This window comes from Opisthocomus hoazin, chromosome 7, assembly GCF_030867145.1.
Source record: "Opisthocomus hoazin isolate bOpiHoa1 chromosome 7, bOpiHoa1.hap1, whole genome shotgun sequence".
NCBI lineage: Eukaryota > Metazoa > Chordata > Aves > Opisthocomiformes > Opisthocomidae > Opisthocomus > Opisthocomus hoazin.
Genome location: NC_134420.1, coordinates 60,580,330 through 60,606,016, shown reverse-complemented (window position 1 = coordinate 60,606,016; position 25,687 = coordinate 60,580,330). Strand labels below are relative to the sequence as shown.

General features: G+C 48.1%; 1 protein-coding gene across 1 annotated transcript; it reads right to left on the bottom strand.

The window, feature by feature from the left end:
- Window positions 1-2,526: 2,526 nt before the first annotated feature.
- CYP46A1 (cytochrome P450 family 46 subfamily A member 1) lies at window positions 2,527-17,805 on the bottom strand. The gene is made up of 15 exons (XM_075426434.1): window positions 17,610-17,805; window positions 13,781-13,858; window positions 13,414-13,495; window positions 12,791-12,864; window positions 12,018-12,104; window positions 11,191-11,329; window positions 10,476-10,586; window positions 9,516-9,672; window positions 9,147-9,209; window positions 7,979-8,051; window positions 7,455-7,539; window positions 5,499-5,609; window positions 5,148-5,236; window positions 4,125-4,191; window positions 2,527-3,243 (listed from the first exon to the last, which is right to left on the bottom strand). Exons 1-15 carry the CDS (start codon window positions 17,753-17,755, stop codon window positions 3,082-3,084), a joined length of 1,524 nt encoding a protein of 507 aa, XP_075282549.1. The 5' UTR covers window positions 17,756-17,805; the 3' UTR covers window positions 2,527-3,081.
- Between the last annotated feature and the right edge of the window lie 7,882 nt (window positions 17,806-25,687).

Below are 25,687 nucleotides of genomic sequence, written 5' to 3'. Positions count from 1 at the left end.
GAAGTCTTCACTCCGAGCATATACATAAAAATCCTGGGCATCAGTCCAGAAGAGGGGGGCAAAAAGTTTATATGCCTGGGACAGGGATCAAAGAAACCTGCAGCAGCCATCTGTCAGAGCAGGAGGAAGACTTAGACACCTCTAATAAAGTCTCATGGGAGTGTCACCCCTGGTGCCCTCACCTTTGGGGGCAGCTGTGTACCTTGACTCCTGCCAGCTGAGCTTCTGGCTGCCTCCAGACTATTCCCATCTGTCTGCAAGTGTGGAGATCTGGGGCAGGGTGAAAGCAGGAGGAGCTGGTGATGGGCAAGGCTCTCATCTGCCGGGTGCAGGGCAGGAGCCACCCTGAGCAGCCTGGATTTGCAGTTCCGTGTCAACTGAGAAACCTTTTTGCATCCAGCCTCCAGGCACACCATGCGGGGAAAAATCACCCCACCAGCCATTTCCAGATTTTTCTTTGCTTTGCTCAAGAGCCAGGAAAAAGAGAAGAAGAAAATCAGCAGCAGGTATGACACTTCCCTACAAGCAGCTGCGAAGAGCACTGGAAGGGGAGACAGACCTTGCTCTGCTTCTTTGCCTTACCGGCCACGATCCCTAGCAGAGTGCTTGGTGCAGATGATGCTTGTTTGCCCCAGAAGTGAAATAATGTTTCTTTTCCCCAGAATAAGGAAAAACTGTCATTTTCTGTGGTGTCCAAGAAAGCTGCAGCTCCCAGGTCTTTTTACAGCCCGTGGCAGGCACAGCTGTGTCTCCCTAGGCAGTTCTGGCCTGAAGTTTGTCAGCTTGAGCCTGTGCTGGCACTTGGTTGGCATACAGGGCCCCACGGAGCAGGTTTCCTGAACCTGTTCCTTTCTTTTCGGCAGACAAGGGATCGGCTCCTGGCTGGGGGTGCAGGATGAAACCGCGAGAACACTGCAGGGTGTTTGCACAGCATCACAGGGCATCATCTGCTCCTGGCATGTGACGGTCCGGAGGAGCCAGGACAGCTTGCCTCCCAGGAGAAGTTGTCAAGGCTGAGGAGCGCTGCTCCCGTTGGGTGCATGGACAAGGAGAGCTTGCCATCTGCTGGAAGGCGACCAGCATTGACAGGCGACAGTCTGACAGGAGCTCTTGGGTGTAGGAACAGGAGAAAGGCCTGTGGCAGCAGTCTCTGGAGAGCTGGATGGCATTGGGCTTGCAGACAGAGCAGGACGAGCATCCTCAGAGGGGGGGTAAGCACAGAGCAGGCAGGAGGCTCCGCTCTTGGGCAGATGATGTCTGACAAAACTTGCTGCAGGGTTTTGACATGCTACCACCCCCCTTGAGCCCTCCTTGGAGGTGCCTGTCCCCATTGCAGAGGCAGCAGAAGGGAATACGTGTTTGTGCGACTAATACATTTCAACTCATTCATTTGTGGGGCAGAGCAGAGAGTTGGCGTGGTGGTATCTCACAACTCCACAGCAGGATTTGCCAGCATGTCCGTCGAGCTGTCTGTGTGCTATTCACAGCACACACCACCCCCTGCACCGCTGAGATCTCTCCCTCCCTTCGACATCTTCTCAGTATTCAGCCTTTTGTTATGCCACCAGCACATCTAGCCTGACTGGCATCAAGCATCCGGCTCCTGACCCCATCAGCTCCCAGGAACACACGTCCAGCTGGAGAGTCCTCAGTTCTCCCAGTGAGAATTTATTAATGTCTAGGAACATATAAGCAGATTTCCAGCACAAGAGCTTGCAGAGCTGGTCTGCTGATAGGTGGACTAAACTTTCCCTAGCAATATAGGTATTGGCACCTCTGGGTAAAAGCCAGATCAGTACGTTGTATGATGTTGCCTGTATTATCAAAAGCTGCACCAACATTATCAGCTTGCTGTGCCACTGCTGCACTGAATGAGACAGTGCACAAGAGCAGAGCTCTGGGATGTTACTCCCCAACCACCACGGGAACCTAACAGTGTACAGATCAGGTTTTTGCCCTTTTAATTCAAAAAGGTACAAAACAACAGTGGCAGCACCAAATGTCTCGAATTCCCTGTATTTCATCAGAGACGAGGCCCAACACAGACCTCATACTAGGTATCCGTGCATTTCTGGAAGGGGGCATTTTCACAGTAGTTTTTTTCGCTAGCAGAGCCAGGCTGCAGGCCTACATGCAGTGAGCAATTCTGGCACACATGCAGAAGAAGGGGGTGCAGGACCTCCTCCTGCCTCTGGCTCAAGCTGCAGAGGCATTTCTTCAGCAGCAATATCATTCTAAGCAGCACTTGGTTCCAGGAACTCACTTCCAACCCATCTGATCCAAGTGTTGGTGTAGCTTTGTGGTAAACCAGATGGGGAAAACGATCCAGGTTAAAACAAACCCAGGAAGACCTCCCCAAAAGAACAGTGTCTCAGGAGAATGAGCACGGGCTGTGGGGAGGGGCAGGAAGAAGCAGGAGTGCCCCTTTCTACAGCATGGACTGGGAATCTACCCTCCAAATAATACTGGAAGAAAAGTAAGAGAGACTGAATAAAAATGAGAAGAAGCAACAGGGAAAAGCAGTGGTCTCAGTTTCTGATTTTTATTTCAGATTGCTCCTGTCAATTGTTCTTCTCATTTAGAGCAGGGATGGGAAAACTGCTTTGACCAAGAGAGCATCTCCAAACCTCTCTTCCCAAGTTCAGCCCAAAACTCACCCTCTGCTGTCTTCCAGTTTCATTGTGTAAGTAGGAAACTCCCCAAACCAGGGCTTACTTAGACCATGTTGTGTCACAAGTAAACTTCGTGGAAAGTATCATCAGCTGGGATTTGAATGTAGGTTTGTATGGAGCTCCAGGGATACTCCAATGAAAGGATGTTCTTTTCCAAGTCTGGTCAGAACCAAACAGTCCCCCAGAAAAATAACAAGCTTTGCAATTCCAGGTACACTTCCAGACCAAAGATGCTCACTGGACTGACTCTCCTAAGGTTTTCTGCTGTAAATGATGAGGAAGCCTAGGAAAAATTGCAGTCTAATAATCCTCTAAAGGGGCCTGAAAAATTTAACCTTTGATTAGTATGAAGATCTTCAAAATCGGAAGAAACGCTACCACTACCACGTCATGCTCCTTTCGCGAGCAGTCACGCCTGGCAGGCTCTTGCAGGGCTCCTGGGCTTTAATTTACACATCACTCCATCTAGTGGCCTCAAGGTTCCAGAATCCAACAGCTTCAAACTCTGCCCTGGCACCAGCTGGAATTCAAACCTCTGCAGCAATTTTGCCATCACCACTTTTGCCTCCATCTGTTAAGAAGAGCAAACTTGTCGTCAGTGACAGCAAATACAGCTCGAACCTACTTAAAGTCAGTGTGTTATGCCATGCTGCTTTGTCAATATAGAGATTTTAAAGTTAAATGTTACTCTGTTGACGCAGCCGGCTGAGTTTGGGCAGGAAGAACAGAGTCGCCTGGGGCTTCCTGGATTTGAAGGCAACCGACAGGCACCGAGATCGGTCCTTGTGTTCATGCATTAACCCCGTTTTGGAAATCAGAGTGTAAAACCAAACACTTCAACCTGAAGATTTGGAGCACTTCTGCTTAGATGAACTCAAAGCACAGACCCGAAGAGCTGGCCTCCTACTGTCCTCCTGAATGCTCTCTGCCATGCTCGTACACTTCGTTAAGTTCTTCCTCCCATCCACGCAGTCCCCTCCTCACCTTCTCAGTGCCAGTCCTGGCTTGTGCCCTTCTGCCAGCTGACATTTTCCCTGCCTTGACTGCCAGCTGCAGGCACGGGATGGTCCCCAAGAGCCCCTGCACACCCCCCGCATGCCTGAGCACGGCTGGCAAGGAGATATTGACTGCGAGTCCCACCAAGGGTTTGGATTCAAGCAGGCTGACCCAGGACAGTTCAGAGGCAGAGCAGCCTGCTGCCCCCTCCCCTGCAGGCACTGTGGCTGTGTGCGGGCATGGGTGGCACGGGACCCGTTCAGTATGTGTGTCTGCTCACGTGACAGCGTTTGAGAGACAAGCCCTGTCGTGGGCATGGTGGGGACCTTCCCTCTAGAGGTAAGAGGGTCCATGCACCATCAGGGTGGCCTTTGGTCCCCCACCACCAGCCCCAGCCAGCAACCCCAAGCTGGCCCAGTGCTCGCTAATGAAGGGTCGTTCCAGGACTCTGCTTACCTGTGCAAACACCTGCCCGATGCAGGATCGGGGTCCCAGCGAGAACGGAAAATAGCAGTAATACGGCCTGCAAAGAAAAATGTTCAAAACTCTCACTCTGACAGCTGGGTTATAAAGAAACAAGCAAATATTTCATCACAGCAGTGAGGAAATGGTCTAAACACCACCTCACCCAGCTGACTTATTAAGACAATCTCTATTAACATTTTTTTGCTTCAGAGCAGCAATACAGCTCTGCAGCAAGTTTCCTTGTCATCTCCACTTACTCTATGGCTCTGCTCACCGAGCTGTTTTGATGCGTGCAAACCTTCCTCCAAAGCTGAATACCAAGCACCCTCTAAATGCTCTCCAACCCTTCACCAGGATGTAACGATCCACCCAATCATTGCTCCTCTGGGCAGCCATGAACCGTGTGCGCGAGGGTCCATTTGGTCCAGAGGACCAGACTAACTCTAGGCTGGAGTAAAACCCCCGACTCACGATGCAGTTAGGCGCAGGGATCAGCACCAGCTCGTGCTGCCACTGGTCCCTCCTATTGCACTCCCGCCTACCGACTCGGCTTAGGCTGCCTGCCCACCTGGCTGAACAGCATCTTCTGTCCCTCAGCCCCAAGTCCTCTCTTTAACGTGGGGACACTTTAAGCATCTCCTGTCCCTCAGCCCCCCGTCCCCTCTCCAACATGGAGACACTCTCCGCATCACAGGGTCAGGGCTGCCACACATCAAAAGTCTGTATTGCACTAAGGCAAATATTCAACCTGGTTTTGGCCCAAAGCCTTGACCTCAATATAAACATTAAATAGCATCAGTACTGGCCTTTTTTGTAAGGTATCACGTGGTCTAAAGAACTTCTGAACAGAAGCTGCACATTACTGCTCTTTATTTGCATTTGGATAAGGACTTAGCATTACTCATACTGGAATGGAAAAATAGTTTTAGTCTACTTTTCTTCCCCCCTTGAAATCTCTTCCTGTAATCGTTCCTTATTACATATTTAATAACCTGGGAGTAAAAAGAAACTCACTTAGGTGCATCTTTGCTAAATCGGTCTGGATTGAAAGTGAGTGGATCCTTGAAATACTTTTCCATCCTTCCCATTATGTAAGTGCTGAACTGTCAAGAAAGAGTTCATTTGCGTTAGCCAGGAGCAGCATGCTGGAAATGCCTCTTTGCTGTCACAGCTACAAAACTGTAATTGCCTTCCACTCCCAAGGCAAAAACAATTCAGAGTCCCAATTCGTACCCCAGTTTTGCCCAAAATTTCAGAGAGGCCAGCACAAATACACCCAGGGAGTGTTTTGGCCCTCTGATACAGGCCCGTTACGCTTGGATCGACCGCAGCGGCTAAGAGCTGCTGCTGGCGGACGGGACTCACAACGAGCGTTGTGTTTGCAGGAATCCTGACGTCGTTGATGACGTGCTCCTTCTCCAGCCAGCGTACCGTCCCTGGGACAGGCGGGTACAGCCGCAGCGATTCCTTCAAGACCTGTGTCAGCGAAAAGCACAAAAGGTCAGTTAGTTAATACTGCATAGGAAGTGGAAATAAAATTAATTACCTCCCTATGGCCTTTTGCTTTGGCTAAATGGGAGCTTTTGACTTGTGGAACAGATGCTGGTGTATCTCCATTGGACCCCTGTGGACAAATTATATGGCTAGGTCAGCACCTTCAGGCCTGGTTCTTTCTTACGACTGATAAAACACAGAGAAAAAGAAGCAAAAACCACAAGAGATACTATGCATTGAGCAGATCTAACACCTCAAGTCAGGTCAACGACTAAGTGAAAAAGTACTGAGAAGCAAATTCAAACGGAATATTTAAGTCTCATGCCACTGATGAGCCGTTCTCGGTGCCGGCGGCCACGAGGATGGGTGGTTGCTCCCATTCGCTTCCCGCTTTCAGCACTGTGCTCCCGCTCCCTCCTTTGTCCTGCTTCTGCTGCTCGGGGAGCTGAGCCAGGCCAGAGCACCAAAATGACAAAAAACAACCTGGCAAAGGAAAATGAATAGGGAACAGTGAGAAAAAATGGAATGAGCCCAGTTCTTTTGGTGGCAGGGAGCTGTAAGAATGGCTTATTTCACCAAAGCAAAACCTAATTAACAGTGCACATTAGCATCGTGCCACAAATGCAATTAACGGTGCATATGCACGAGTGGATTAATGAAAAAGAAGCATGGACAAAAGGATTCAGAATTGCCTGAGTGACAGGAGAGGAGCTCCGTGGCCTCTGACACTCCAGTGATGGACTGGCTCTGAACAAGGGTGACTGATTTCGGCTGTACAGATCCAGGCTTGTTCTGTTACGTAAACGGTCTGCTCTGAGAGGCTCTCATGTGACCGGTCTTAAAACTGAAAGGCTTAGATACCTCGTCCTAGTTGGAGTGGTGTAATTGTGGTGGTGTTTGGAGAAGGCCAAGGAAAGCTGCTGGTTTCTGTAATCACACAGAGATGCCTTTTCCTTATGAGAAATACACCTTTGAAATGTATCCCCTGTCAAAGCACAGCGATTTGTGGGATGGGATATGGCAAATCGTAAAACACCATCACCCGCTTTGACAGGGCAGTTTAAGAACGATCATGGCAGACTACTAAAATCACAGGGAATTTAAGAGGGAGAGTAGCTGCCAGGACTGTGATTCAGCCTCTCCCGAGGGCTACTTGTGTTCCCCGTCTTGTAAAATAGGATACGCAACACAAATGCTGGCGAGTAGCCAAGCCCTGGCTTTGCCATTACTAAACAGCATTTCTGTACACAGGACCTCTTTTAGGACCAAATTTTCTGCCTCCAACACCCTGAGTGACTAAAGAGGGTTTCAAGACTGAATAATAAAAAAATCAAAATTGCAAAAAATGGCCATTATCTTCGGATGTCCTCAAATCCTGCTGAGTTTATGGTGCATACTGAGATCATAGCTGGAAATACTTTAACCATAATCAAACAAAAATAGAGTTGGGAGGTTGGGAGGTGCCTGGCACTCACACACAGGTTGGGCTTGAAGTTGCAAACCCTTCTTAAAATACAGCTACGGTTTCACCTTAAACAGGTAGAGATTAAGCAACTGCACTCTAGCTCCCAGCTTGGTAATAATTAAAGCAAGTAGTGAAGAAATTATGTGGGATTTTGGAAAGAAATTCAAGGAGCATCCTTCCTATGAAGGCTGGGCTGCTGCAAACAGCTCACAGTAACTGCTGGGGGACAAACACTGTCAGGACCAAATACTGGCATTGCTCTTAAAATTTTAAAAGTGTGGGGCACCTCCTGGGAGTCCCATGAGATGGCAGGAGTGCCATCAGACAGCTCTGACTGATATTTTACCGCACTCCTACAGTACCTGCGATAAGTAGGTGAGTTTGCTAAGATCCTCATAGTCAATGTCTCTCTTGGCACCAAGAACTTCATCCACTTCGGCCTGAAGCCTGCAGTTAAATTAAAAAATGTTAGTTGCAGATGCCCATTTCTTGCTAGGCAAGTTGACAAATTACATTTTTTTTTACTTCCCAGACACTGAGTCAGACTTTGACTCCCACCCTCAGGCAAAGTGCCTACTGATTCCCAGCCAGCCTGCCCGAACTTGTGTCTCCTATCAGGATGGAGCAATGTCTGTCCAATCCAGCCGAATCAGGCAGGACTCAGGACCAGCTTTGTATAAAGGCTTTGGAAAAAAAAATCACTTAATTATTCCAATTCCATCTAAGCTTTTTTAAAATTCTATATATAATGGGACTAGAAAACTGTTCGTTTTGGAAGAAAAGCTCGAATTTATTGGGAATTGATCTTAGCTTTTTAATAATCCTCATAGTTAAGTTCACCTTGAAATTAACAGTGAGCTGGGTTTCCAAACTGGAGTGCACGTACCTTCCCAGTATTTCAGGATGCTGAGCCAGTGCCATTACTGTAAATGACAACTGATTGGCAGTGGTTTCATGACCTAATGACATAAAAAATTGGTTTAAAGGTTAGTATGAAATAACATGACACAAAGATGGTCTACTAGTGTGCTTGTGAACATGAAATGACAGGCCCTGAATGTTTATTTTCAAGTATTGTAGAAATTAAAGGAAATGCTAAAAGGGATATAATTTCTACATAAGGAGCTTCCAAGAATGGCAAGAACACGACAAAGCTGGTAAAGGTATGAGCCGTCTTGCTCCACTCCAAGCTGCAGCGCCTGCATACGGCACCTGCTGGTTACCAGCTCCGTAACAGAAGGGCCAATGAGGTTCAGTAGTGCCCTGTCATATTATGGGACACACGGTTCTTCCGAGAAGCAAAGGTTTACTGGTTCTGAGGAAAAACAAAGCTTCTAACCATCTTTCTTTCAAATGCCTGCTTTAAGTGGATAGTTTTCATTTTTTTCATGGATAAGCATATGTATTATTTTAAAGCATTACAGAAAACAGACTTCTGCAAAGATGTATTGGTTGCAATAACATCTTTCTTGCAAGAGAACTGTGTTTTGACCTCACTTGCTTAGGAACCTAAATCCTGCTGACTTGCAAGACTGATCTTTCTACATTGTTTACCTCCTGCACCATCTCGGCCCCTGATGTTTCTGATCGGCTTGACAGTGCCCCGTCTGCCAACCGCTGGCTAACACTCTTAAGGCAAGAACAGCATTTAATTGTGTGGGTGAGGCGACAAGGAGACACGTGGAATATGTTAAAAACACTTTCAGTGGGGTTTAGCAGGATCTGCAGGGCGGGCCAGAACCCCGTGAGGAACGGCCTCGGACCCCAGCGGGCAGCGCTGCCCTCTGCACCGCAGGCTGGAAACCACCGGCCTGGCACTACTCGCTGCATCGATGCAACACAGCATTTGCCCATGAGAAAACCAAGAGCTCTCTTCAGACCTCGCCCAGTTGGTCCTACGCCAGTGTGATACGGCTGCCTCCCAACCACATGACTCCCAGTTACAGCAGCGTCACACGGAGCGAGCGAGGACAGTAATCATGACCCTGTAAGATGGCCCAAGAACGGGTACAGCTTCCCATGTAACATTTCCAAACATTAGAACGGCTACCCACCCGCAACAAAGAAAGTGATAATGTTGTCCAAAATGCTCTCATCGTCTTTAGTTTCCTCCAGAGCTGTCAAGATAGAAAAACACAGGAGATTAGAAAGTGTCCCCGTGCCCCAGATGGAACAGCCAGAATGCTCTGCCATGTTTTCCGTGTTTTGTCTGAGGTGGCATGGGGATGCCACAGGATGCCGAGTGAGCAGCCCGGACACAAAAAACCTGGGGAATTTTCAAAGCAGATCTTCAGTGTGAAAAAACCCCTCCTGAAGACATTAAAGGAGGATCAAAGATCAGATCCCATAAAACAAGCCTCCCCAGATCTCACGGCAAAACACGCCACAGACAAATTAACTGAAACAGCAGTGGTGTCCCCTACCATCTCCTTTCAGTATCTGCATAAGAATATCCAGCGTGGCTTCCTTCCCGTTCTGGATGGCCTCTCTCCTCTGGTCAATGCACTCCTTCCCCACACGCCGCAGCAGCCTCACACTCTCCCTGACCTCCTTTACCAGCTTCCGTTTCCCTGGAATGTACTGAATACAGAACTTCTTCAGTCATTTTATTCCTTTTGCTGGTAAAAAATATCGCCAATGTTAGTTTTCAAGCAAGCACCTTGTTTTCTGCTACATGACTTTTGTCACAAAAATGTCTGCTCTCCACGGAACAAAGTGAACGTCCCCAAGGTGAATGGTTTGGGCTGAAATGAGAACTATTCAGTCTGGGCATGCTGATGTCCTACCTTGTCAGAGCTGATGTTCTGAGCACCGTGAGCAAAATTCCTGAGCTCTCCATGGAGAGAAACTGCAGCACGCAATACAGAATCTCACCTCTGGGCTCAAACAGGAAAACAGGAGTTCTAAAAGCCTGAACTACAACTTTCATAAGAAGCTGTGGAATTATTTTTAGCTTAAATATTTCAGATCACATCCATAAATTCCCACTGTATGTATTTTGGTCGAAAATATAATTTTTTTACAGTAAGAAAGTTCCAATTTCCTCCACCTTGAGTGAAGGTTGCCTTCCTTCTTGGACAAATGGCAGAAACATCAGTTTTTGCAGGGATGGGTGTGAAAGCATAAAACCACACGAGAAGACAACACATGCAGGGGGGAAGAGAAGGCAGAGACACAGAAAGGAGGCATCAAACACTAATACGAATTTTGCAAGTGTTTTAAAGCCCCAATGAATTTTATCTCAATGGACATTGGAGGGAAAGAGCTACCGACGACCCCTTCCCCGTTGTGCCCAGACCTCGCACAGCCCCGGCCCGCCCGCAGAGGAGCAGGGGCTCCAGGAGGACGCGAGGAGAGAGGACTGAAGCGAGGTGCGTACCGACCTGCATGAGGGGGATGCGCGCCTTGGTCATTCCCTCCAAAACCATGGTCACAGCGTGCGGGAAAGGCGTCTGGTCATTGCTCAGCGCGTTTAATTCCAAGCCAAAAGCCGTCTGAGGAGACAAAAAGGCAGCAACTCGCTGCATCCTCCTGGCTCCCTGGGGCTGGGGTGACAGAGCAGGACAGCCTCACACTGCCGCCTTTTCCCCTAAAAACACCTCAGGATACATCCTGCCTTGCAGGAGGCTGTGAGGGAAGGGTAATATCTAGATTATTCTTCCTCCTGCTTTGGGGGGGATTAATAACTTACTATTACTCTCCATTCATCCCAAACTGTTTTGCATAGAGCAGGGAAAAGCCAGCATAAGGCAGACTTCATGCTGACATGCAATGGCAATAACACAACATCCATACATGAATGAGCACTGGTGTGCCCTTTTGGCATGGAGGGTGGGAGATATGAGGCTGTAACGGCTTTTGCAAAGGGTCCCCATCCTGCAGGCCACACCTAGGCTGTGCAGACCCTTCCCTAACTGCCCCTTCCTGTGGCTCAGCCCGAATGGAAGTGGCAGAATTAGTCCTTCAGCTCTTCTGGCACTGCTGGGTAAAGGTTTTGTTCCCTGGCTCTGGCTCCTGATCACATCCTGCTGCCGGCACCCGTTACTTCCATTCCTTCCTGCCAGTTGCAGAGCAAACAAGAAAGCGGACAGCTGGTACCTTTGCAATGACATCCAATGTCACCCGATTCATCATCGTCAGCATGCTAAACTCTTTTTTTCCATCTGCCTTTTCCTCTAGCTTCTCCATCAGCTCCTCTGCTTTTTCATTAAAAGTGTCCATCAGACCAATCAGGTAGCTGAACAATTAATAAAAATGAGTGATGGGGGGTTTACAGAGGACATATTTACTCAGGCAAAATTATCTTCATTATTTTCCATTGAAAATCGTAAAGGATTTTTGTTTTTTAATTTATAATAAATTTGCCTTAACTCTTTGAAAAGCAAACAGATAGAACGAGCTAAATTCTTCTTATAACAGCCCCACTCCTCCCTGCCATGTAAACAAGGGCTGTCACGGCAAAGGACTTTGGCCTCTGCATGCCAAGGCAAATGGGCTTTATCTTCAGACCCTGAACGCAATGCCTCGAGGCACACACAAGCAAACCAGACCACCCTCCTACTCCTCAACCACCCCATATCTCCCACAGCGAATCCCTCAGGCAGGTGAATGATGAGGCTTGCCCACTGCAAATCCCCGAGGTCTGTTTTCCAACAGGATAAGGAGCCATCGCCGCACTCCTGGATACGCAACCCTGGGACTTTTCTGCCACCGCCAAGCTCATATGGGTGTCACTCACCCAGGGAAAGTCTGGTCAAATTTATACTTGTGATGGAAACAGTGCAGTGGACTCCAAGTAAAACTTGATTTTGGCATTAAATGTTTTTTTTCTCTGTCTAAATATCAAATAATGGATCATTGACAGGGAGAATCATGAAAATACAGTAGAAATAACCACTAGATCATGCCAAAGATCTTTGCCTTACGTTCGGCTGAAAGCTGGATCCATTATCTTCCGCTGCTTGTGCCAATGCTCATGGTTGCACACAGTTACCAAGCCATTCCCTAGAAACCTAGTATTTAGGAAAACAAGGAAAAGAACAGTTTTCAGCAAAGGAGCCAGCAGAACCCTGTGTAATCACAAAGATAACTCTTCCACATCTATTTTCTCGTATTTTTCCTGTGTGTACGGAGTACTGTGCTGCTTTGAGTACACAGTCATTGCATTGCTGTGGACAATGACTGAACTGCAGATATGTTTGGCATGGTAGGTGTGGATGGCTGAGTCCAGTAAGATGCTGGTTCATTACAGCTGTTATGCAAATAATTAACATAACTGGATTATCATATTTTTAAAAGCTTCAGGCTAACAGAGAAAAATCCCCTTTTCTGTTATTGAGTTTAGAAGCTGGAAACTCCCATGCATTAAGGAATAATTCAGTGCTCTAAAATCTAAGTGAGAAGTTTTGTGATGGTCTTGAACAAACTATTTTGAGACTAACTGAACACCCGCAGCATCCACAGGGGGAGAAAAAAAAATATGATCAAGGTAAAAAAATCCAACATAACCTCCTCCCTGTCTGGGAAGACATTTGACTTGACATATAATTTAGTACATGCTGCTTACATAAGTCTGAAATTAGCCATTAATCCCAACGCTAAGGTAAATGGTCTGAATCAAAGTAAGTGTCATGCCTGTGGCGTTATTTATCTTTCACGTATTTTCAGATTACAGTGGCTTCCGATGGGTTTTGCCTACCTCTCACCAAATATGTTGAAGACACGACTGTACACCAGCCGATCCTTTGGGTACTGTGGTGACATCAAGAACTCCTAAAATCAAATCGCAGGTCAGTGAATACCAACTACAATCCATTTCTCAGACAGAACATAAAAAGCCACTCACACGTTCACTCTTTTCCTCCCGTAGCAATAGCCTGAAGATTAGATGAATTATTTGGTGTGCCCCAATTCCCCAGTCCCTGCACTGCTTGCTTGTTTTGCATGCCTCTAGCACTTTCTGTGCAATGACCCAAGTTCTCACTCTATGGTTATTGCACAGATTTAGAGGAAGAAATTCAGTCCCTTCTGCCTCACTCGAGATATTAAGCTCTTGCAGAAAGCCTGCTCTTCAAAAATGGTGGGTGCTTGCTTTATCTGTTGTTTAAATAAAGGTAACAGAGTAAATCAACTGAACAAGGAAGAAAACAAATCGGGACAGCCCAGAGAGCAGAGCACCTCATCCTTCTAACTCTGCCAGAGCCGCCCTCTCCACAGGCGCAGACTGGCTGCACTGCGCTGTCCCAAACACCAGGCACCACCTCTCTCTTTCTAGAGGGACAGGCCGATCCTCACTGTCGATTCGGCTTTATTCTACAGTACCTTCACTCCTTCAGGACTCAGAACCATTACTGAGACTCTATGAAAGGCATTAACCCGTACAACAGGTCCATATTTCTCTGCCCTACAAGGAAAGAAGGGAATAAAAAAATGGAATTATGGTACAAACTACCAACACATAACAGTCCAGACCTGACAACCTCAAAGAACCAAAGCAGCATCTACTGGGAACTACTGCAGTCTTCAGCGAATAAAGCCATTAAGAGAAAGATCAATGCTCTCTCTCTAGCTCCTCCATCGACCTTTTGAATGATGATAAATACGTAAAACTAAGGGCCTCTGTGCCTTGATTTCCCAATCAGTGCTACAGGGCTACCCTACTCAGCGTAAGTGATGCGTCTCAACTTACCACTCCAGGAAAAGATCATGCACAAACTCCTCTTTCCTCAGCATTTTCCACAAGATTGGCAGATGTCCAAATAAAAAGCTGCAGAAAACGAAGGTTAAGAGTGTCAGGAGGATGCTAACGTAGGGTTTTGTATTGGTTGCAATCCTTGTGGCTCAGTGATGCAACACAGGTGTCTCTCCTGTACTTCTCCTTGTAAGGAAAGACAAAGATAACACCTAGCTGTCCCAAAGTCCAGCCCTCACGCGCGTAAGCTGGGGACCAGGGTCATTCCTGCGGCCAGGGAGCCCAGGGCAGAGACGCAGGACAAGGTCCTTTCTGCTGCTGGATTATAGGAGATGTTTGTGTCCGGGTGGGAGCTCGCAGCAAACTGCTCTGCTCTTTGGCTAGCTGACTGAATCTCAACTGCAACCGTTATGCTTCTGCACATGCAACAGACATTTGCACTAAATGTTCTTTAATATGTGCTCAGTCCTGGTAAGCCTAACTTCAGTTCTGTCAACGGAGTTAAACTGAGTAAAATTAGGAACGGTCTCCTGTCTAAAGCCCCAAACACTGAAAAAAAGAGGACAACCTAGCAGGACAATCATTGGTTAATATGGAAATTGCAGAAATAAATAAAAAGGATTAACCCTTCAGAATACAATAGCTGTATTCAACAGAGATCAACTCCTTCCTTTGGCTGTGAGTGGCGAATTCCCAGCGGCTTTGCGTACATCTGAAGGAAGATTTGGCCAAGCTCCTCTCCAAATGAAGCAAGCTGTGCTCGAGATCTGTTTTCTGTTTGAGAGACAGACAGCCATGCTATCGTTCTTTTCAGTATAAACAAGCTTTATTTTATTTCTGTTGGAACCCGGAGGCACTTAAAATAACAAGCATTCAATAAAGTTACCCAACATCTACAAAAGCTTTTAATCCTTCACTTGCTTGGCTCCTGCATTGTAATTGGACTCCAAAACGACATGAAAGCCCCAAACATGACTGGGAAGTCCTTCGTTAGCTAAAGCTCGGGAAACTGCTCTATCTGCAGTGCAGGAAGCAAGGTCCCACTCACTGCTCCCCTTGTGTGACACAGGAATCCTCAGAAACAGTTTTCATCCCCTGTCCCATCACTACCCAATTAAGCCAGGTGTTGCAACAGGCCTAAAACATTCATCCACTAATGAGAAGTCTTACTGCATGCCATGAAAACAACTCAAGCAAAGGCTTGGTTTGGGACATGTAACTACGTGACGCTATCATCTGAACACATGTATTTGCAAAGAATCATAGAAATCCCTTTTCCCCATTTTTTGCTATTAGATCTTTAATATGAAGCAAACATTTCAAGGGACAACCTCCTCTCTTCACAGGTCAGCTACTTGCGTGGTAGAAAGCACACAAAGCCACCAGGACTCACTTTTCCAGCCTGTCCTGCACAAGTCTCCTTTAGAGATGTGCTGCGTTAGTTCTGATAAAATAAATCAGCCCAGGAAAGCAAGGGCGTTAACGTCATCTCGTCATCATGCAGCCATAAAGACAAGGTCTGAGGTTTTGATAAGAACCTGTTGTACTTTGTCCTAAAACAAGGCTTGCTTCAGCTTGTATCAAAGGCAAAGAGCCAAGGGCAAAGGGAAAGTTGTGCACCCGGGACAGAACAACACCTTGAAAGGATAAAGGCTGTGGACTGGCTGGCTGGGGAGCGGCTCTGCTGACCACAACCTCAGGGCTGGTCCCAGTGGGCAGCATGTTGGACACAAGCCAGCTGTTGCTTCTGGTGCCACTCTTCTCCACTTTGCCAGATATTGTCTCAGCTGAGAGGTCTTTCGGTCTGGATGAATCCCATTTCAGAGGAATTTGGGTTGCCAAGGACCTCTGGAGGCCACTGGTCCAGTTCCCTGCTCCAGGCCAGTCCACGCCAGAGCTATGGTACACAGCTCAGGGCTTTGCCCAGTCACCTGTGCCAGCATTTGAGCACCCTCACAGTGAAGATACTTTGCCTTACACCTAACTGGGATCTCCCTCTTGGCAACTTGTGGCCAGCAACTTTTGTCCTTCATTTTGCAGCTCCTTGAAGAGTCTGGCCCCACCTTCACATAACCACCCATTAGGTAGCTGAAAACAGCTGGTGGATCCCCTCTGCCCTTCAGTGGCCGCCTCTCCACCGCAAGTAAGCCCAGCTCTCAGCCTCCCAGGCATCCTGGCTGCCCTCCACTGGACTCATCCCAGACTGTCAACATCTTTCTCGTACGGGGGAGGCCACCACCATGCACAGCACCCACCCAGCACTACCTTTTTTTTTTTTCTTCTCATAAATTACCTTTCAGAGGTGGGAGTATTTGATTTTTTCCTACCTAGGATATTTAGCAGTGGAAATGTTTGTGCAAGAGCTATTGAAATGGGGTTTTTGGACAGTCCCTGACAATTTATACTTTTGAAAACCTGCCAAGTACTGTGGGCTCACATGACATAGAAGCTTCCACAAATATATCTAAGTACTAGAAACCTTCCTGGGAAGGATCCTAGGCCCACCATCTACATCAAGCCTCAAACCCGGAAGAAGGGACAGAAAAGTGTTACTCAAGCTGCCAATACTCTGGGGTGTTACTTCACACCTCAAAATGAATGTAAGGGCAGGTTCAGGTACGAGAAGCTCCATCCTCTCTTTAATCTTAGTATCTGACCCTGACTACACAGGTAGGCTGCAGCTTGGGGTTAGGCAGCCAAGCTTGGTGTCCCTGTGGGACTGCTTGTGCAAAAGAGCGCTGGTGTGGTGTCTCTTCCCGTGGCACGTTACAAAGGGCAAAGGTGAGGCTGAAGGGGAACCCTGCACACTCCTGCGAGAACCATGTCTCCTTGTGCCAGCACTGCCACTGCTCTGCCAACAGCCTTCGCACTGCCCTTTATCACTCATGACATTATTACCTTTGGTGGAAACCAAACACCTAGCTCATGGGGGAGGGCAGGGGAGGTGCCTGCTGGAGTCAGTGTCAGGGTGCCTCTTGGAGTTGTGCGGGTCTGGTGCAGAGAGCCCCCCCTGCACGGCCAGTGCTGCCTGTCGGGAGGGCCACAAAAATGATCCGAGGGCTGGAGCACCTTTGCTACGAGGAAAGGCTGAGAGAGTAGGGGCTGTTCAGCCTCGTGAAAGCTACAGGGAGACCTTATAGCAGCCTTCCAGTACCTGAAAGGGGCCTGTAGGAAAGATGGGGAAAATATTTTTTAAGCCCTGTTGCGATAGGACAAGGAGTAATGGCTTTAAACTAAGGGACGATAAATCTAGACTGGATGTAAGAAATAAATTTTTTACACTGAGGGTGGTGAAGCACTGGCACAGGTTGCCCAGAGAGGTGGTCAGTGCCTCATCCCTGGAAACACTCAAGGCCAGGCTGGACGGGGCTCTGAGCAGCCTGGTCTGGTTGAAGATGTCCCTGCTCGCTGCAGGGTGTTGGGCTAGATGTCCGCTGAAGGTCCCTCCCAACCCAAAGCGCTCTGTGAGCACAGGCAGACGCACAGATCGAAGGGGCAGCTCCGAGCCGCTCGTCCCTCGCCGCTGCGGCCGCCCGGAGCAGCCAGCTGGGACGGGGGTCGGCCCACCCCTGCCGGCGGGACCCCCGGCGCTGCCCGCCCTCTCCGGGAGCAGCCCGGGGCGCGCCCTGCCCGGCCGCCCCGACAGCAGCCGCCCGGTCCCGGCCCGGCGCGTCCATCTCCCGCTCCGACACCTCCTCGGCCCCGGCCCGGCAGCGGGACCCGCCGTAGCGCAAGGCCCCCGCTCCCTCGGGCCGCGGCCCCGGGCGCTCTGCGGGCGGCCGAGACCCAACCCGGGCCCCGCCGAGCCTGCCCGGCCGGCCCTTACCTCTCCCGCGGGGCGCCGGGGATGTGGTCGTACTTGGCGTGGACGTACCGCACGTAGCAGCAGTACAGCCCGAGCGCCAGCAGGCAGAGGGCCGGCAGGAGGGAGGCGGCCGGCAGCAGCCCCGCCGCGGCCCCCAGCGCCGCCATCGCCCGCGACTGCCGGCTGCCAGCGCCGAGAGTGGCCTGCGCGGCCGGGCCGGCCCGCAGAGTCCCCGGCTGTGGGGGTGCGGGCGGGGCCGGCCCGCTTAAAGAGCCCGGCGGCAGCGAGCGGGGCGGTGGGGGGCTGGGGTCCCGCAGCCCCGCAGCGGGGCCAAGCGCACCAGCGCCGGGTGACTGCACGGCTTGGGTGCTTGGGTGGGTGGGTAGGTGGGTTGGTGGGTGGGTGGATGGATGGATGGATGGATGGATGGATGGATGGATGGATGGATGGATGGATGGATGGGTAGGTAAGGGTGCTGCATCCTCATCTGTTTGTTTACAGAAGTGTTTTAAACAAGGCTAGTCGCTGGAGGCTCTTGGACAAACTAAGCTGTCACAAGACAAGGGAGGTGACGGCTCGGTGTTGGGTTTTAACTGTTTGGAATACACGATGCAAAGGCAATCTGCTGTTGATGCCTGTAGCAATCAATAGATGAAGATTTTGAGAGCAGCCTGCTTTGAGGCCGGTGTTACACAACGTACTTGACTGCCACGGATTGCATAAAAATCGCAGGACACAAAGGACCAAGCCATACAATGGTGGAAATTCATTTCTGGTAAATGAAAAGTGATGCATGGGGAAAGATAAACGATGTATACACATCCAAGCCAGTGACACATACTCAGCGGCGGCACCCGCCCAGGAAGCATCAGCGTAATGCTCAGTACAGATGGCAGAAGCAAGCAGAGATTAGCAGTGGGTGACTGTATTTGTACATAGAGGACTCTATAAATCTAGCGCACACCCACTGTGTGTGAATATCACATGTGCTCTTGCTCCCAGCTCAGCAGAGGTGTAGAAAGAGAGACAGAACACATTAGGCCTCCAAACTGGAAAAAGAATGACTGAGGGAGGTGATGACAGCGGTCTGGAAAACCATCAGTGATCTGGAGATGAACAGAGACAAACTAAATGTTACTTTGTACAATTTAAGAACAAGGAGACACCCACTGAAATGATCCAGCAGCAGGTCTAAAAGAGGGCGACATTTCTCACAACAAATTGCTAAATGGAGGAACTCATTACCAGAGGCTGTTGTGGAGGCTAATGAATAAATCAGCTCACAAGGAGCCAGGGAAAGCAATGGGGGGATGGATCCAGGAGCCGTCACTGGTCTCAACAGGAGCTCTGGGGATTCCTGGGAGGAACGGCAAGACCCCAAATGGCCCAAGAAGACCCCCTGAATGGCCCAGGCTCTGAGGATACAAAAACCTTCCACTGCATCCTCCTGTCTTCCCATCCTGCCCTCAGCCCATCAGCCTTTTTAATCTCTGCAACAATCTCCACAGATTCCTATAAACCCTCTCTTCTTCCTCCCCCCTCTGAGACCTGCTGCCTGCAGCTGAGACCCAGCCCCGTGCCGCAGCCCCTGCCAGCTGCATCCCGTGCCCGCTCCATCCCTTCGAAGGTTGCCCGCCTTGCATGGGGGGTGGCTGACGCTTCTCTCCCCTGTCCCCACGGGCTCTGACTGTGGCAGGAGAAGGAGGAGCAGGACACCCTGCTGCCCTGCAGAAAAAAAGCAGCACATCACCTGCCTGTCAGGCTTTCACAGGACAACTCCATTCACGCACTGTTTCTCCATGCAAGCTTTACTCAGCTGGCTGGAGACAGGATACTAAGCTACCTGGATTTTTATCCTGTCTATTTTACTGCCTGTGGGTGTCTGACATTTCTCAGCACCATATGAGGGTGCTGCAGGAGTTTTCATCTCCGCCATTTCCAACGGGGTGCCCTTCCCCTGCTCCCCTCCCACGGCAGCTCCCATATGGCCATGGCTCTCTGCAGCGGGAGGGAGGGGATGTAACTCATGGCACCCCCTGCTTTTGTCCATCTGATGCAGGAATCCTCTGCCAGGCACCTCCAAGCGTCAGCTCGCGTCGGTTTCCAAATGGAAGCAGGGACTGTGCTATAAAGGACACGGTCTGCAGGTTTTCCTTGGCTTTCCTGTGTCATTTCTGCTTGTGTTCAAGACTAGCAGAGCAGAGAGAGCAGAGAAAGGTTACCAAACCAACAACAGCACACGCTGGTGTAAGGCGAGAGATTGGATTTTTGCTCCAAAACATAAATAATTTCGAAAGGGCTGTTAGTGGCAGCGAGGCAGCTGGGAGTCAATGGTGAAGCGGAATTTAAGGAGCACCTGTAGCAGCCATGACTCTGTGTCTTATTTATGCTGCTTTCCCGTGGGGATTCGTGCCCACGTATCCCTCACTAGCAACTTAGAGGCTAACACCTGCTGGCCAGCTTCAACTAAACCTGCTGTGGAAAGAGATCACAAAATACTCGAACACCAGGCAGAGGGAAGGGATTGCACTGGCTTTGTAGTGTTAGCTAGGTTAAAGAAAGGTTTGGCATTGCAGACCTCAAAGGACAACAGGGATTTTCTTTGGAAGTCCCTGGGAACCGGCAGCTCTCCCAGCCTGCCTGCGTTTGGGTTTCTCAGCCTGGGCAGGGCAGGAGTTGGCTGACATCAGCCCAAGAGGTCCCTGGGAAGGCAGAAGGACCAGAGACTCATCACCAAACTGTGAAAGCTGTGAAACCCTGTCAGGAGCTCCTGGGCTTTTACTTCTGGGTGGCCACCATGCTTGGCAGAGGGGAGGAAGGACACCTGAAGTGTCCTATGAGGACAAATCCACCCGATCACGCCATCCTCAGACTTCCAGCCTGCGGGTGGGCAGGGCTGCTCTGCGGGGCACGCTTAGTGGCCAGCATCGCCTTCCTGGCTTCACACTGCGTACCACAAGGGTTTGGTGTAATCCCACCACACGGCCTTGGAGAAACAGTGGCTCTTGGTACTGTTCAAATGGTACAAAATCTTAGAAACCAAAGTCTCCAGCTGTCAGTACATAACGGAGGAAAAGCTGCTCGTATTTTTTAAAATGTTGTTTGGCTCTCTGTCACATTTAATCGTAACATTGATTTTTCTTGAGCTGGTGGTTCCAGCTTTGGCTCAAAATAATTGCAACAACCCTGGAATGGTTTTCCCCTCGGTTTGGGTATACACACTTTCACATAGACTTTTTTTTTAATCTGGAAATTATGTTGTTGTTATATTCTCAAAGACCAAGAATATTATCTAACTACTGTTTCTGTTTATCTTAATTGAAACTAGATTTTTTTTTTTTTGCCTGTTAAAGCTGCGATTTTATAATCTCTTCTTTTCAGAAAAAAAGCTAACATTCCTTCCCATTTGGTCAAGCAATTTAAGTCATGATTTCTTGATACGAATACCCATCACTAGGAAAGATACAGCTAATCACAAGAATAGCATCACCCAGAGAAAGTGCTTAAAAACTAAAGCTCGCTAATGAAGCCACCCGGTGAACTTCCTGATGAAACATTGATTTTCTGAGTTTCATCAATGTTTTTTTCAGCTTACTTCAAGAATAGATTGTAACTATCTGCGAGGTGTTCTTCCATTTGAAATCACTCTCAGAATAATTCCTGTGGAAAATTCCTGCCTGTACCGTGTTTGTGAGCAGCTCACAGGGAGGTGATAAAATATTTGGCGTTTTATACTTTTTGATGGGACAGAGAGACCATGCAGTATAGTTCTGATCCCTGTCTAGAACAGACAAGCTCTCAGAAAAAATCTTCTCACGCAGATGTAATTATCAGCTGATAACTCTGCCTCCCTAAGTATCAGGCTGGGTAGACTGCAGAAATTACTTTATATTTCAGGCTTTAAAGATAAACTTTAATAAAACCTTTTGTTTGTATTCTAACAAGCTTTAATAACAACTTTTGTTTGTGTTCTAATGTGTTTCTACACCCTTGAGCGAAGGAGGTGATACGGAGGGACCGCACTGTTACGCTGGTTATCTGCCTGGGAGCCGCATGCTGCACCGAGTGGGGAGCGCTGAGCGTCCCCGAGCGTCACCTTTCTGCTGGGGACTGACCTGCCATCGCGTGGACATTTGACCCACTTGCACATTCCTGTAAACGCAGAGAGCAAGAGAGACCTGGGAGCCGAACAGAAGAGCAGAGAGCTGGGAGCCATTAACTGCTGCGTAGTTACAAGGTGAATTTGAAAAATTGATGGGACATAGGGTTAGTCCAAATTCCTGCTCTCTTTTACTTGTCTGTTATAGCTATTTAGGTTTGAAAACATCCCCTGCTCTCTCAAGAGAGGTCCAGCATTGTATAGGCTCTAAGTGAGAGGGCACAGCACGGGCATCTCTTGTGCTGGAAATGCCTTCAGCAGCAGGCGGTTAGCCAGAGGGCTGGGTATCCTGGGGCAGGCTGAATTCAGCAACAAAACACATTTCTAAATAAAGAGCTTTTAATTTTATTGTTAAATGTCTTCATCTGTTGTGTGCTACTGGTTAAGTGCAGATGGAGGTGAAATTGGTACCTCTCCTGAAGAATTTACAGTCTAAAGCCTCAACCCTCTGCCTAAGGGTCCATATGGAACTAGTGGGGTCTGGGGCTAGCATGAGCACTGCGCTCCATCCGTCTCCAGCAGAAATGCAAACTTCAGGACTCGCTTTACCAGGCCTGTCCTCCTTCCCTAGGCAGAAACACTGTCCAGGGGGAATCTGAGGACCAACCGCTGTCCAGGGATTCCGGTCCTTCTGCTGGGCTCTGGTGGCTCTGCCGCACCTGGGCAATCCCGTGGGAAGCACTGCCTAGGCACTCAGCCATGGAGACCTGCAGATTCAGCCGTGTCCGAGACACGGGGTCCCTAATGCACATGGTCATGGAGCCATCATGTAAGGATGCAGATTTTTGTGCATGGCCTGTGAAAAACCTTGTTTAACTGAAGGCAAATGATACTTGTTGTGTCAGTACACAGTGTGCCTTCACCTTCCTCTGTTTGGTCATCTCATGTAGGCCCTACATTGTGGCATATCTGCTTTTAATAGTGCAAAATATTAAGTTCTCTGCTCCAAGGACTGGAAAATTCAGGACAGAAAATGTATATTCTCAAGCTTTCTTGCTGTATGATTGCAGCTTAGCTTACCATTGAATCTACCATAGCCCAAGAGTTCAAATTCATGTTTTGCGCACCTTTGAACCCGGGATACAAATGCTGCGATGCCAGCAGACGGTTGTCTGGCTCAGAGCAGCACTGGGAGAGGAATATAATCAGATTTCAAAATATTCATTGAAGCACATCTCCGAAACCCACCTTGTTCTTCTGATGGCCAAGTAAGAATATCTGATCTCTCTGATAGCCAATCTGAAAAGTCATGAGACAGATGAACTTACTTAGAGTAAGACCACACAGAATTTTTTACCAAATACAGGAGAGACATTTACTTTAACCTCCCTCCCCTGAAACAGTCAATCATCACTTCTTTGTTCCTAGCCATTTGCAATACACAGGGAGATATTTACTGCTGTGTGCTTACAGTTACATTCATTCATGCACCAACTCAAAGGAAAAAAATAAAATACATACTCCCATTTAAACATTTAGTTATTTTTGTTATAAAAAACAAATTGGAATATTATAACTAATACTACAAAATATGGACTTAAATTGTGTTACCAGCACAGTTCAATATATCACACTATTTTAAATCCAGTTATTAATAAAATTAATGGAAAAACGTTACTTCTGTTCAAAAGTACATAATGTTCTTCAGTACAAGTATAGATATATATATATATGGATATAAAATGTAAAGCAGTAGGCCATTTCTGCTGTTATTTGTATCAGAGCAAATAATAATTAAATTCAGCCAAGCCAAAGCTAGCGAGGGCAGTTGTAATGGTTTTGGAAACAGAAAATGACCCGTTATTTTAACCCAATTATCAAGGAAGAGGAAATTGAAAAGTGGCATCAAGTTAGTAACAAAAACTTGACCTTCTGCCTGATGCTGGGAAAAGCACAGGGACCCAAGTCACAGACCGTGCTGGGGAAGACTCGAGCATCTGCACCGCTGACCCAGCAGCAGCTGCTGGGGAGCGAGGGCTGCGGCTGGGCCGGGCTGGAGGACACCTCCGGCTGACGGGACTGTGTGAGATGAGGCTGCACAACAGCATGCCGCGGCGTGTCACAAGACACAGCATGCAGGAAGAGGCAGTTGAAATAATGAAGTGAGATCTTTCTTCCGTGATAAAGTTTGAAGGATAATTTGCTTTCCCACTGCTTATCCAAAATAAAACCTCGGATGATGCAAGATCTTCTCAGCCTGTCTATGCAGACCTGCAGATGCCCTGGAAGACCTTCGCAGTTCAGGACTTTCCCCATCGCCCTGTGCAAGGCTCGAGCCTCCAGGACCGTGGCTCCCAAAACAGCCCCTGCTCCTCCCTCCAGAAGCTCCTTTTCTCTCTGAGGTGTCTGTCAGTATCATACTGCAAAGGTGGGCACAGCACAAATGGACTAAAATCTTGCTTTGAAGAATTGCTACATGCATAGGAATGAAATAACCTTGCAGACTGCAACTCATCTGGCATCTCCCTAAAACCACAATACACTGTACACACTAAAAGTGAAGTGGGAAAAAAAGTGAGCCGTCCAAATACTCGTGATATACCCACTGTGTTCAAAAGCATGTACAAAAGAATAAAATAAAGCCATTATTTTGTCTCTGTACATTATTGTCAGCTCCAAAGAGATTTTTGTTTCTGTATCATCCAGAAAAGAAATTATCAGCAGGCCTACATGGTTGTGCAATGGGAAGTTCCACCCTTTGGAACAAACAGCCACCTTGGGTTTAGATTTCACAAAGGCTTTGTCTACGCAAGTGAATTAAACAGAGTCGTTCCTCGTTATAAGGCCAACTGGTACTGACTCCTGACCTGGCCCAGGGCGATTGGGGAGGGTGCAGGTTAGCCTGGGCCCCTCTGAAGGTTGAACAGAACAGCTCATGGCCTTCCAGTGCCAGAACACATTTCCTGGTGCCCGTTCGTTTACCAGGCAAAAAAAAAAATCCTTCATTTTGGGGGTACTGACAACCAAATGTGCTCCAGTCTTTTCTGGCTTTGGAGCATCATGTCCTGATTTATCAGGATAAAATCTTTTGCTGTGTGGAAAGAATGTGCTGGACCTCGACATCTTTCAAGGCCAGCAGAGCAACCTCGCTCAAGCTTGACGTGCTGCCGTACTGTGGTCTCTGCCCAGCCTGGCAGATGGGAACAGGAAAACTCTCAGAAAAAGCAACGGCTCATAACTGACCTAAAACCAGAACCTTTGCCACAGATTAAACTACACTGGATACTGGATTAAACTGTATCTTTGCAAAGCAAAATCTACAGTGGGCTTAGGTGTTCCTCACCCAGCATTGCCAAATACAGAACTTTGCAGCGACTTTCACCCCGAGTCGGTTGTCTCTCAGCTCATACATACTGAAGTCAATAAGGTCTGGAAGGAGAAGGTTAATCTTTCTCAGTCAATACAATTTTCCAGCACAGAGTGGGCAAATAATTGGCAAGATGGTTAATAATAGTGAAAACAGTTGAAGCATTTAGCATTGCCGACAGCTAGTGCCCCTGAAGAACAACCTACTTGATGCTGATCAGTGCTTACAACTGGCTGAACACTAGAGACTCTTTTTCCTTAAAAATAGCATCCCTATTTACCAGATCATTGTTAAGAAATGATTGCTGTTTCCATCATAGCTGCTTTTCTGACTACATTAAAACCTTGCTCAAGGCAGCTGTATAGCTGCACCTGTGCCCCACAGTGAAGTTTAGGCATGAAAACTCCAGGGAAGTCATGTACAGGGTAGCAAGGTATTGACACACGTCAAATGGGTTTGAGGTCTTATTTGCTTAACAGAGGAAAAACCATGAATTCTTAAAACTGAAATTTTGAATGCAATTATTAGTTATCAAATTATGTTTGCATCTCTTTTCATATAGAGCAATATGTGTTTATGTCTGAAAGTATCTAAGGGGGCCAATGCATCTCACATGCTAAGCTGACCTTTTAA

Coding starts and splice junctions, on each gene's coding strand:
- CYP46A1 (XM_075426434.1), bottom strand. CDS start 17,755: ATGGCGGCGCTGGGGGCCGCGGCGGGGCTGCTGCCGGCCGCCTCCCTC. Junction 7,540..7,978: donor CATCCTGAAATACTGGGAAG/GTACGTGCACTC, acceptor ATTTAACTGCAG/GCTTCAGGCCGAAGTGGATG. Junction 5,237..5,498: donor CTGCAAACACAACGCTCGTT/GTGAGTCCCGTC, acceptor CTTTCTTGACAG/TTCAGCACTTACATAATGGG.